Raw genomic sequence first — 14,345 nt, forward strand, 5'->3', positions numbered from 1 at the left:
AGAACATAAGAAAACCTATGGACTGCATTAGGGGCTTCTAGCTCATTTAGGCCCTCTTGATCCAAAGCCCCACGCTGTTCCGAACAGCGCTCTAAAAATAGCGCTGGAACAGCGCAGGGCTTTACTGCATACTGTAGATGATCAAAGATAATGCATGCAAATCTAAGCAGCGCAATTATCTTTGATTATCATGTAGAAGTGCGGGCGAATTGTGCCGAGCATGCGCTCAGCACAATCCTCCCGCACTTGTTTGACAGGTCTGGGCTGTCAAAAGCCCAAACCTGTCAAACAGCCTGCCCCGAGGCCCGAACAACGGGGGCTGGAGGTCCGGTGGGTCCCCAGCCCCCCCCCTCAAACCTCCAGAAAATGTCATGGCCGCCGGCGGCCAAACCCTCTCCCACCCAGCGACAGGGGGTGGGGGCTGGAGGTCCGGTGGACCTCCAGCCCACCCCAACTCCTCCCCCCCAGCGTTCTCCTTTCAATCCCTGGTGGTCCGTGGTGACAACCCCCCTCCCAGCCCCCCTACCTTTCGTTGGAGGAGGGACGCAGCCTGCCTCCCTCCTCTTCCAGTCGACGCCGCTGCCGCAAAATGGCGGCGCCCCGCCCCGCACATCCCAGGATGCAATGAGCGGGGCTGGGCGCCACCATTTTGCGACGGCGGCGTCGACTGGGAGGCAGGCTGCGTCCCTCCTCCAACGAAAGGTAGGGGGGCTGGGAGGGGGGTTGTCACCACGGACCACCAAGGATTGAAAGGAGAACGTTGGGGGGGGAGGAGTTGGAGTGGGCTGGAGGTCCACCGGACCTCCAGCCCCCACCCCCTGTCGCTGGGTGGGAGAGCGTTTGGCCGGAGGCGGCCACTTCACAATTTCTGGGTGTTTTGGGGGGGGGGTGGTTGGAGACCCACCGGATCTCCAGCCCTCCCTGAACATGGGGGGGGGGGGGGATCATCGGGGGGGGGGGGGGGCCGGACCTCCAGCCCCCTGTTCGCGTTTGCTTTGGGGGGAACGGGGGCCTGCCAGCATACAACTGCATGCTGGACAGGGCTCACCATTCCTCCCCAATGATCCGCAAAATATAACGCCAGCTCGGAACTGGCGTTGATTTTGGCGCGCTGGACGCTGATCATTGGGGGATGAATGCATTAAGCGCTGATTAGCATGCATTTGCAAGCTACTTGTGCTAAGAGCCCTCAAGTGCGTTGTTTCAGGCGCTCGAGGGCTCTGATCATGGGTCGGCAGCAAACTCTGCCGCTAGTATGGCGTTAACAGCCTCTAGCGCCGGAGTTTGCTTTTGATCATGAGGGCCTTAGTTATGTTTAAGCAAAAGAGATCTGCATGAAATAAAATATTTATTTTTCTTTTGAGTTATAAAATCACTTGTCCCTGAAATATGCCTAAAAATAGAATAATCCATTTGTATATCTAAAATGTCAACATCTACATGACAGATGAGATGAAGATGTGATTCCATGTGCTCCAATTAAAAGAGAGTTTTTTATTGTTTTGGTGAACTAAAATGGTGGCATGCTCAGTCTAGTCCAGGCAAGCTCCACCTACTGGCTTTAGTGGTCTACATAGGAAGAACCCGTATCCTGTTTTATTCAACCTCCGAGAAAAACAGATCCTGCTAAGTCCCGCCCCCTGTGACGTGACATTACCTTCCTGCGGAGAGGAACCAGTACGGGGGCTCGCACCTTTTAAGGTGGACAAGATTGTGCGCAAATGGGAGGGTCAGGGAGAATAATCAATAATCTGTAGCGCTAAATAGAATCAACAGAAAAAAGAAAAAAAAATTCGTGTAATACATGTAAAATGTCCGTATGTAAACGACTGCCGAAAAAAAAATTAACTTTGAAAAGGTTTGTGATCGAATCCGGGAAGATCCAGAGGACCCCGCTGTATCCGGTTTTTACACCGTCCCTCCTGGTGTATTTTTGATCTGCAGGGCCGCACACGGCCAGATCCTGGTGTATGTTGCAATGTCAGGGGCCACAAGCACCAGGATCCTTGTTTATTTCGCACAGGAGGGCGAAAAAGACCAGGATCTTGGTGTATTTGGGTTCAGATGGACAGCATACCTCTAGATCCTGGTGTATTTTTGATCTGCAGGGCCGCATACTGCAGGATCCTGGTCTGTTTGCAATGTCAGGGGCCACAAGCACCAGGATCCTTGTTTATTTCGCACAGGAGGGCGAAAAAGACCAGGATCTGGGTGTATTTGGGTTCAGATGGACAGCATACCTCTAGATCCTGGTGTATTTTTGATCTGCAGGGCCGCATACTGCAGGATCCTGGTCTGTTTGCAATGTCAGGGGCCACAAGCACCAGGATCCTTGTTTATTTCGCACAGGAGGGCGAAAAAGACCAGGATCTGGGTGTATTTGGGTTCAGATGGACAGCATACCTCTAGATCCTGGTGTATTTTTGATTGGAAAGCCCGCATACTGCAGGATCCTGGTCTGTTTGCAATGTCAGGGGCCACAAGCACCAGGATCCTTGTTTATTTCGCACAGGAGGGCGAAAAAGACCAGGATCTGGGTGTATTTGGGTTCAGATGGACAGCATACCTCTAGATCCTGGTGTATTTTTAATCTGCAGGGCCGCACACGGCCAGATCTTGGTGTATGTTGCAATGTCAGGGGCCACAAGTACCAGGATCCTTGTTTATTTCGCACAGGAGGGCGAAAAAGACCAGGATCTGGGTGTATTTGGGTTCAGATGGACAGCATTCCTCTAGATCCTGGTGTATTTTTAATCTGCAGGGCCGCACACGGCCAGATCCTGGTGTATGTTGCAATGTCAGGGGCCACAAGCACCAGGATCCTTGTTTATTTCGCACAGGAGGGCGAAAAAGACCAGGATCTTGGTGTATTTGGGTTCAGATGGACAGCATACCTCTAGATCCTGGTGTATTTTTGATCTGCAGGGCCGCATACTGCAGGATCCTGGTCTGTTTGCAATGTCAGGGGCCACAAGCACCAGGATCCTTGTTTATTTCGCACAGGAGGGCGAAAAAGACCAGGATCTGGGTGTATTTGGGTTCAGATGGACAGCATACCTCTAGATCCTGGTGTATTTTTGATCTGCAGGGCCGCATACTGCCGGATCCTGGTCTGTTTGCAATGTCAGGGGCCACAAGCACCAGGATCCTTGTTTATTTCGCACAGGAGGGCGAAAAAGACCAGGATCTGGGTGTATTTGGGTTCAGATGGACAGCATACCTCTAGATCCTGGTGTATTTTTGATTGGAAAGCCCGCATACTGCAGGATCCTGGTCTGTTTGCAATGTCAGGGGCCACAAGCACCAGGATCCTTGTTTATTTCGCACAGGAGGGCGAAAAAGACCAGGATCTGGGTGTATTTGGGTTCAGATGGACAGCATACCTCTAGATCCTGGTGTATTTTTGATTGGAAAGCCCGCATACTGCAGGATCCTGGTCTGTTTGCAATGTCAGGGGCCACAAGCACCAGGATCCTTGTTTATTTCGCACAGGAGGGCGAAAAAGACCAGGATCTGGGTGTATTTGGGTTCAGATGGACAGCATACCTCTAGATCCTGGTGTATTTTTAATCTGCAGGGCCGCACACGGCCAGATCTTGGTGTATGTTGCAATGTCAGGGGCCACAAGTACCAGGATCCTTGTTTATTTCGCACAGGAGGGCGAAAAAGACCAGGATCTGGGTGTATTTGGGTTCAGATAGACAGCATACCTCTAGATCCTGGTGTATTTTTGATCTGCAGGGCCGCATACTGCAGGATCCTGGTCTGTTTGCAATGTCAGGGGCCACAAGCACCAGGATCCTTGTTTATTTCGCACAGGAGGGCGAAAAAGACCAGGATCTGGGTGTATTTGGGTTCAGATGGACAGCATACCTCTAGATCCTGGTGTATTTTTGATTGGAAAGCCCGCATACTGCAGGATCCTGGTCTGTTTGCAATGTCAGGGGCCACAAGCACCAGGATCCTTGTTTATTTCGCACAGGAGGGCGAAAAAGACCAGGATCTGGTGTATTTGGGTTCAGATGGACAGCATACCTCTAGATCCTGGTGTATTTTTGATTGGAAAGCCCGCATACTGCAGGATCCTGGTCTGTTTGCAATGTCAGGGGCCACAAGCACCAGGATCCTTGTTTATTTCGCACAGGAGGGCGAAAAAGACCAGGATCTGGGTGTATTTGGGTTCCGATGGACAGCATACCTCTAGATCCTGGTGTATTTTTGATCTGCAGGGCCGCATACTGCAGGATCCTGGTCTGTTTGCAATGTCAGGGGCCACAAGCACCAGGATCCTTGTTTATTTCGCACAGGAGGGCGAAAAAGACCAGGATCTGGGTGTATTTGGGTTCAGATGGACAGCATACCTCTAGATCCTGGTGTATTTTTGATCTGCAGGGCCGCACACGGCCAGATCCTGGTGTATGTTGCAATGTCAGGGGCCACAAGTACCAGGATCCTTGTTTATTTCGCACAGGAGGGCGAAAAAGACCAGGATCTTGGTGTATTTGGGTTCAGATGGACAGCATACCTCTAGATCCTGGTGTATTTTTGATCTGCAGGGCCGCATACTGCAGGATCCTGGTCTGTTTGCAATGTCAGGGGCCACAAGCACCAGGATCCTTGTTTATTTCGCGCAGGAGGGCGAAAAAGACCAGGATCTGGGTGTATTTGGGTTCAGATGGACAGCATACCTCTAGATCCTGGTGTATTTTTAATCTGCAGGGCCGCACACGGCCAGATCTTGGTGTATGTTGCAATGTCAGGGGCCACAAGTACCAGGATCCTTGTTTATTTCGCACAGGAGGGCGAAAAAGACCAGGATCTGGGTGTATTTGGGTTCAGATGGACAGCATTCCTCTAGATCCTGGTGTATTTTTAATCTGCAGGGCCGCACACGGCCAGATCCTGGTGTATGTTGCAATGTCAGGGGCCACAAGCACCAGGATCCTTGTTTATTTCGCACAGGAGGGCGAAAAAGACCAGGATCTGGGTGTATTTGGGTTCAGATGGACAGCATACCTCTAGATCCTGGTGTATTTTTGATCTGCAGGGCCGCATACTGCAGGATCCTGGTCTGTTTGCAATGTCAGGGGCCACAAGCACCAGGATCCTTGTTTATTTCGCACAGGAGGGCGAAAAAGACCAGGATCTGGGTGTATTTGGGTTCAGATGGACAGCATACCTCTAGATCCTGGTGTATTTTTGATCTGCAGGGCCGCATACTGCAGGATCCTGGTCTGTTTGCAATGTCAGGGGCCACAAGCACCAGGATCCTTGTTTATTTCGCACAGGAGGGCGAAAAAGACCAGGATCTGGGTGTATTTGGGTTCAGATGGACAGCATACCTCTAGATCCTGGTGTATTTTTGATTGGAAAGCCCGCATACTGCAGGATCCTGGTCTGTTTGCAATGTCAGGGGCCACAAGCACCAGGATCCTTGTTTATTTCGCACAGGAGGGCGAAAAAGACCAGGATCTGGGTGTATTTGGGTTCAGATGGACAGCATACCTCTAGATCCTGGTGTATTTTTGATTGGAAAGCCCGCATACTGCAGGATCCTGGTCTGTTTGCAATGTCAGGGGCCACAAGCACCAGGATCCTTGTTTATTTCGCACAGGAGGGCGAAAAAGACCAGGATCTGGGTGTATTTGGGTTCAGATGGACAGCATACCTCTAGATCCTGGTGTATTTTTGATCTGCAGGGCCGCACACGGCCAGATCCTGGTGTATGTTGCAATGTCAGGGGCCACAAGTACCAGGATCCTTGTTTATTTCGCACAGGAGGGCGAAAAAGACCAGGATCTTGGTGTATTTGGGTTCAGATGGACAGCATACCTCTAGATCCTGGTGTATTTTTGATCTGCAGGGCCGCATACTGCAGGATCCTGGTCTGTTTGCAATGTCAGGGGCCACAAGCACCAGGATCCTTGTTTATTTCGCACAGGAGGGCGAAAAAGACCAGGATCTGGGTGTATTTGGGTTCAGATGGACAGCATACCTCTAGATCCTGGTGTATTTTTGATCTGCAGGGCCGCATACTGCAGGATCCTGGTCTGTTTGCAATGTCAGGGGCCACAAGCACCAGGATCCTTGTTTATTTCGCACAGGAGGGCGAAAAAGACCAGGATCTGGGTGTATTTGGGTTCAGATGGACAGCATACCTCTAGATCCTGGTGTATTTTTAATCTGCAGGGCCGCACACGGCCAGATCTTGGTGTATGTTGCAATGTCAGGGGCCACAAGTACCAGGATCCTTGTTTATTTCGCACAGGAGGGCGAAAAAGACCAGGATCTGGGTGTATTTGGGTTCAGATGGACAGCATTCCTCTAGATCCTGGTGTATTTTTAATCTGCAGGGCCGCACACGGCCAGATCCTGGTGTATGTTGCAATGTCAGGGGCCACAAGCACCAGGATCCTTGTTTATTTCGCACAGGAGGGCGAAAAAGACCAGGATCTTGGTGTATTTGGGTTCAGATGGACAGCATACCTCTAGATCCTGGTGTATTTTTGATCTGCAGGGCCGCATACTGCAGGATCCTGGTCTGTTTGCAATGTCAGGGGCCACAAGCACCAGGATCCTTGTTTATTTCGCACAGGAGGGCGAAAAAGACCAGGATCTGGGTGTATTTGGGTTCAGATGGACAGCATACCTCTAGATCCTGGTGTATTTTTGATCTGCAGGGCCGCATACTGCAGGATCCTGGTCTGTTTGCAATGTCAGGGGCCACAAGCACCAGGATCCTTGTTTATTTCGCACAGGAGGGCGAAAAAGACCAGGATCTGGGTGTATTTGGGTTCAGATGGACAGCATACCTCTAGATCCTGGTGTATTTTTGATTGGAAAGCCCGCATACTGCAGGATCCTGGTCTGTTTGCAATGTCAGGGGCCACAAGCACCAGGATCCTTGTTTATTTCGCACAGGAGGGCGAAAAAGACCAGGATCTGGGTGTATTTGGGTTCAGATGGACAGCATACCTCTAGATCCTGGTGTATTTTTAATCTGCAGGGCCGCACACGGCCAGATCTTGGTGTATGTTGCAATGTCAGGGGCCACAAGTACCAGGATCCTTGTTTATTTCGCACAGGAGGGCGAAAAAGACCAGGATCTGGGTGTATTTGGGTTCAGATGGACAGCATACCTCTAGATCCTGGTGTATTTTTAATCTGCAGGGCCGCACACGGCCAGATCCTGGTGTATGTTGCAATGTCAGGGGCCACAAGTACCAGGATCCTTGTTTATTTCGCACAGGAGGGCGAAAAAGACCAGGATCTGGGTGTATTTGGGTTCAGATGGACAGCATACCTCTAGATCCTGGTGTATTTTTGATCTGCAGGGCCGCATACTGCAGGATCCTGGTCTGGTTGCAATGTCAGGGGCCACAAGCACCAGGATCCTTGTTTATTTCGCACAGGAGGGCGAAAAAGACCAGGATCTGGGTGTATTTGGGTTCAGATGGACAGCATACCTCTAGATCCTGGTGTATTTTTAATCTGCAGGGCCGCATACTGCAGGATCCTGGTCTGTTTGCAATGTCAGGGGCCACAAGCACCAGGATCCTTGTTTATTTCGCACAGGAGGGCGAAAAAGACCAGGATCTGGGTGTATTTGGGTTCAGATGGACAGCATACCTCTAGATCCTGGTGTATTTTTGATTGGAAAGCCCGCATACTGCAGGATCCTGGTCTGTTTGCAATGTCAGGGGCCACAAGCACCAGGATCCTTGTTTATTTCGCACAGGAGGGCGAAAAAGACCAGGATCTGGTGTATTTGGGTTCAGATGGACAGCATACCTCTAGATCCTGGTGTATTTTTGATTGGAAAGCCCGCATACTGCAGGATCCTGGTCTGTTTGCAATGTCAGGGGCCACAAGCACCAGGATCCTTGTTTATTTCGCGCAGGAGGGCGAAAAAGACCAGGATCTGGGTGTATTTGGGTTCAGATGGACGGATCCCGCTGTATCCGGTTTTTACACTGTCCCGGGGGGTGACGGGACGGTGTAAAAGCCAGATCTGCGGGATCCCCGGGTTCTTCCGGATCCATGTACGACCTTAAAAACATCTGTGTTTTGATGGCCGCTCCGCTTCCGCTGCTGTTTATAATATGCAGTGTACAACATATTTCTGTTTAAAAGCTCGCTGTAACTTTTAAATGCCTTACAAGGTGGATGAGAAAAGACAAAATTGAATATCACAAAAACTTCAAAAATTATTGTAGCTAGTAGAAACATCAATTATAAATTCTGTAGTTTCTGCTCAGTTTTATTCAGTGTTCTATACCATACAGATGGCAGATTTCAGTGAGAATATTCTTTTTCCTGATCGGTTCATGTTAACTTCATGTTAACTGATTGTAATATGCCTTGAGAAGTCTGAGGTTTATAAAGACGATGGAATATGTGGGTAAGTCACGCCCCTGGCCACACCCCCTGTGACGTGCGTTGTCCTCTGGAGAGGAAGCAATGAAATTTACGCCCCTGGCCACGCCCCCTGTGACGTGACGTTGTCTTCTGGAGAGGAACCAATGAAATTTACGGCAGTACGGGGGCTCGCCCCTTTTAAGGTGGACGAGATTATGCGCAAATGGGAGGGTCAAGGGAGAATAATCAATAAAAATAGAAGGAACAGAGAAAAGAAAAAAAATTCGTGTAATACATGTAAAATGTCCGTATGTAAACGACTGGCGAAAAAAAAATTAAGTTTGAAAAGGTTTGTGATCGAATCCGGGAAGATCCCGAGGATCCCGCAGATCTGGCTTTTACACCGTCCCCTTCTTTACATTTTTTGTTTTGTTGCGCGACTCGCGATGAAGAAGAGGAGACTTTCCCGCTTTGGCGGGAATGCAGGAGATGACCCGCCAAAGCGGGAGTCTCCCGACTTGGCAGGTCTGGGTCTGTGTTGGGTAAGTGGGCGGGCCTCGGGCCTGGAGGGTAAGTGGCTAAGTTTCGGGGGGGGGGGGCAATGCCCATGGGTGGTGAAGGTCACACAGCTGGGCTGGGGAGGCTTAGCCTCCCCAAACCTCTTATACGGGGCGCCTATGCTCATACACTCTCTTGGTCTCATACTCTCAGTCTCACAGAGAGTCTGTGTCTCACACACACTCTCTCTCTCTCTCGCATACACTGTGTGAAACACACTCTCTCTCTCTCACACTGTGTCTCAGATACACACTTGCACACACTCATTCTCTCACACACACACACACACTCTCTCTCTCTCGCAGACACACTCGCACCCAGACTCACTCTCTCTCTCTCTCACACACACACACACACTTGCACATTCACTCTCTCTCTCTCACTTGCAAGAGGCATATTTTCAAAGCACTTAGCCTCCCAAAGTTCCATAGAAACCTATGGAACTTAGCCTCCCAAAGTGCTTTGAAAATATGCCTCTACTGTACAGTCACTCTCACATACACTCTCTCAAACATACACACTCTGAGGAAAACCCTGCTAGCGCCCATTTCATTTGTGTCAGAAACTGGCCTTTTTTACTAGTATGACAATAAAGTGATCTACAACACTGAAGTTGCCGAAGCTTCACATGTCTTTTGCCATTTGCGGGGCACAGACCATAGAAGTCTGTCCAGTGTCTGCCTCAATTCCTCCAATGCTGGAGTTGCTGAATCGTCTTCAACCTTTTGCCATTTATGGGATACAGACTGTAGAAGTCTGTCTGGCATCGGCTTTAGTTCCCCCATGTTGGATTTGGCGAATCTTCTTTCAGTTTTTTGTCATTGTATTACTTTTATTAAAGTAAGGTGTATTCCTTTTAGAAATAATTCTGTAAGATTTGAGGAGTATAGGCACAGCTCTCATGGTTATTATTGAAAAGACCATTAATATATATACTTAAAAATAAAACATAGTTCTGAGTAATTTTTTTATACAAGCTTTTTGTGAATTATATATACATATATATAATATAAGTTTTAGTCTTTTTGAAAACAAACATATTCGTTGTTACAAAGAACTAAAGGTATCTGAATCAAGCCCAGCACCACTAATACTTTTTACTCTATAAATGGCAGTTACTTCTGCAGCCCACCAGGGTGCAGTTTTTGGAATTTACAGCACATGCAAAAGAAGTACAGACTAGGGGCATAGCCAGACCTCGGCGGGAGGGGGGTCCAGAGCCCAAGGTGGGGGGGGGGCACATTTTAGCCGCCCCTCCCCCACCACTTCAGACCTTCTCCCGCCACTTCCGACCCCCCCCCCCCGCCGCCACCGCCGCAAGGTACCTTTGTTGGCAGGGGTCCCCAACCCCAGCCAGCCAAAGCTTTCGTCAGTGCTGGTCTCCGGCTTGTTGCGCTCGCGAATCTGTGCTACTATCTTGAGTCCTGACGTCCTGCATGTTCCTTTAAGTAAAACTGAGCATTGTAGGTATCCTGAAAACCTGACGGGCTGGGGTGCCTTCAGGACCAGGTTTGGGAACCACTGATCTATTCTATATAATGAGCGCCTAACTTCTGTCATCCACAACTGCAAAGGGGGTGTTAATGTGGCAAGGACATAAGTCTGTCTAATTGACTAGGCACTAGCATTTATATCAGCCATAGATATAGTGGTCACGCTTAAAGTTTGATGCATAACTGCAGACTTATGCTAGTATTCTATAACAGATTTAGGGCTAGATTCTATATATCTCACCTAAAAATTCAGCGCCGAAAAAATACACCAAAACGTATTCTATACAGTTCACCTATAGAATATGCCTAAATTTCTGTGCAGTTTATAGACTATACTTGAGCACCCATCAGCGAGACTAAATTTAGTTGTGGGCAGCTTGGTGTAAATTCTGACACCTAAAATAGGTGCATAGATTTTAGAATTGTCTACGACCCGCCCATGCCACACCCTCTTTTCAACTATGAGACTTAGAATTTACATGCATCATGTGACAGAATACACACTTAGACAGTTGTGTGTATAAATTGCATGTTAATTGACAATTATTTGTGCTGATTGGCATGTTTTTTTTTTTGTTACATTTGTACCCCACGCTTTCCCACTCATGGCAGGCTCAATGCGGCAGGCAATGGAGGGTTAAGTGACTTGCCCAGAGTCACAAGGAGCTGCCTGTGCCAGGAATTGAACTCAGTTCCTCAGGACCAAAGTCCACCACCCTAACCACTAGGCCACTCCTCCACTAATTAAGTTGCACTCGCAAATCCAGAATACGATTGGCTTTGTGCACGTAGCTTAAGTTACAATATATAGAATCTGGGGGTTAGTGTACAAATCTGCTGTTATAGAATACTGCTTAGCACCAGTTTTTTGGGCATCTAACTTTTGGCATCATTTATAGAATTCCTGCTGTACTGTGCAGCAACAGGTGAATTCTATACATGGAACCGAATGTTAGATGCTACTTCCACACTGAATTTTCAGTCCTAATGGATGCAAGGCACTAAACTGGGGCAGAAATGGCAGATCCATCTGCATCTATTTATATAATAGTGCCTAAGTGTTTCCACATGGATCTGCAAAGGAGGCATAGCCATGGGAGAGGCATGGGCAGGTCAGGGGCATTGCCTTAAAATGTATGCAGTGTTATAGAATAACTCGCACGCTGAGCTTTAAACCTGGTTTCAGTTGGTGTAGCTCCTCATGACCAAAGTTGACTGTGGATCCTGGTGCTCCATGCTTTTCAATAAAGGGTGACGATCCTGAAATGCCTGTTATAGAATACCATTTGCCATCAATTTTATTTTGGCACCGAATTTTGAGCACCATTTATTTATTTGTTACATTTGTACCCCACATTTTCCCACCTATTTGCAGGCTCAATGTGGCTTACATAGTACCGTAAAGGCGTTCGCCAGTCGGTTGATAACAAATAACAAGATTATATTGTGGTTGAATGAGATAATTGTGTATCAGGCATCATGTGGGTCGAAGGGTATTATTTATTTATTTTATTGCATTTGTACTCCACATTATCCCACCTTTTTGCAGGCTCAATGTGGCTTACAGAGTAAGGTTATGATAAAGTCAGTACATGATTTAAATACAGTTGATCATAAGCTGAGGTAAGAGAGGTGATAGATGGGCTGATGTTGGGCAGGTTGTATGAGAAATGTTTTAGGTGTGTTTGGGTGATTTGGGGGATGAATTGTATCATTGAGGGTGGTTATTGTAAGCTTTGTTAAAGAGGTGTTTTCAGAGCTTTGCGGAAGCTGATTAGATTGTTCATGGTTTTCAGGGTTTTGGGTTTGCGGAAGCTGGTTAGATTGTTCATGGTTTTCAGGGTTTTGGGTAGCGCATTCCAAAACTGTGTGCTTTTGTATGCAAAGGTCGTAGCATAAGCTTATTTGTACTTCACTCCTTTGCAGCTGGGGAAATTCAGGTTTAGGAATTTGCGGGCCGATCTTTTGGCGTTTCTGGGCGGTAGGTCCACTAGGGTTAGCATATAGAGTGGGGCATCTAGTACGATCATTAGATATGTTGTGTTGCTGGGTGTAGGGATTTACGTTGGATCGGTGGGGTAAGCCTTTTTGAAGAGGGTGTTTTTTTCTGATTTCCTGAAATTTAGATGGTCATGGATTGTTTTCATGGCTTTTATATACTAAATTCAGCCCTGAGTGTATTAACAGCATGGATGTATTTACTGCCTCCGCAGTCCATGCCCATTCCTAGCCCATAGCCTGTCCGTTTCCCGCCCCATAGCATGATATGTAGTTAGTTCATGAATTAACATGCATAAACTGTCATGGCAGCACATTAATGGTTACTTCAACCATGTGCTAACAGTTACTGTGTGCTAATACAGAAGCTGTTTAGCGCACATTTCTTAAAGGGCCCCTTTATTTAAGGGATAAGAAGCTAAGGGTTTGAAAGACAGATGTGCACAGAATGAGCTAAAGCAGAGCTAGATGCAAACAAAACACTTTCCTTTGACTCATCAGCTAAAGTGAGACACAAGGTTCCCCACCTCAGTTTCTTTATATGATATCGTATATAAGTTGGAGGTGTCTATGCAGTAAAAAAACAAAAGACACCAAGGGGCCCTTTAACAAAGCTGTGGTAAGCCCACCACGAGCTTACCGTGCACCAATCTAGAGTTACACTGGCCCAACGCTGGCACTGGCAGTAGTTCTACCCCCAGCGTGTGGCATTTTCGATGCTAGCAGAAATATTTGAAAAATATTTCTGCAGGGGCTAACCCGGCGGTAATCGGGCAGTGCTACACTCTATCTAGTTACTGCCGGGTTAGCATGGAAGCCCTTACCGCCACCTCAGTGGGTGGTGGTAAGTGCTCCCTCCCGCATGGCAAGGTGGTAAATGAAATCTTACCTACTGTGTGTACCAAATGAAATCTTACCGCATGGTCATTTCTTTTTTCTGCCTTTTTACCTGCTGTGGTAAAAAGGGACTCATTGTGTGTAAAAACAGCCACTGTTGCTAGCGCAGGGCCCTTTTTACTTCAGCTTAGTAAAATGTCCCTGAAGTGTCTTTCCTTTTAAATTCATTTGAAGGGTGGAGAAAGTTGAATACAATAGATACAGAAACTCTTGACTGTGATATTCTATAGCCCTACTGAGCATTGTTCCAATGGTGGTTTCACATTACCTTGCCCAGTATTGCATATTACTACTGAAAGACAGTCAGGCATAAAAAAAGATGGATGAATTTTCTTTGTTGCCAGTAAAAAAAAATGTGTGGATTCTTGAACATACACACAGCCATTTCATGTTATTGAGTTAAAAAATCATGTGAATTTATACCATGAAAGCATAATTGGCATATTTGTAATAAATTAATATCGTTTTAGCAAATTATACAGATTACAATCCTAAAAAAGCTATCCTGGGAGTTTATTAGACCTCAGATGAATCATGTTTTCTGTTAAATACTTAATTATAAAGTTAAATAGAATAAATATACGAAGTAAAAGATGTCTTTGGGGTTTTGCATTGTGGAGGCTGTATTAGCCCACTTTGAAGGTTAATAAATAGAAATAAAAACAAAAAATGGTAAATAAGATGATGCCTTTTTGTTGAACTAACTTAATACATTTGTATTAATGTATTAAATTAGTACAATACAAAAGTATTACCTTACTTTCCATTTTTTCCCCTATTTTTATTTATTAACTTTTGGATTTTAGGAAAGTGAATTCAGGAGAAGGTGGTACAATTCAGAAATAAATGTTTTATGTATATTGTTATATTGTCTTGCCACTTTGAGTAATAAATTATTATTACTTTGGATTTATTTTACAGGTATGGTCACTTGTCCTGATTCTCTGGCCTGTAGCTATTTTTGCAATATTGGCTATTACCAGATCTAGATTCCCTCCACAACCTGTAAACAATTGTAAGTAATTGGGATATCTCTTTTTT

At 46.9% G+C, this 14,345-nt stretch overlaps 1 protein-coding gene across 1 annotated transcript in view; it reads left to right on the plus strand.

Moving 5' to 3' along the window:
- Nucleotides 1-14,345, plus strand: part of ABCA12 (ATP binding cassette subfamily A member 12) — a 542,556-nt gene that overhangs the window by 85,410 nt on the left and 442,801 nt on the right. The window contains 1 exon segment of the mRNA XM_030210844.1: nucleotides 14,226-14,319. Coding sequence (XP_030066704.1) covers nucleotides 14,226-14,319 — 94 coding nt within the window.

Source organism: Microcaecilia unicolor, chromosome 7 (assembly GCF_901765095.1).
Source record: "Microcaecilia unicolor chromosome 7, aMicUni1.1, whole genome shotgun sequence".
NCBI lineage: Eukaryota > Metazoa > Chordata > Amphibia > Gymnophiona > Siphonopidae > Microcaecilia > Microcaecilia unicolor.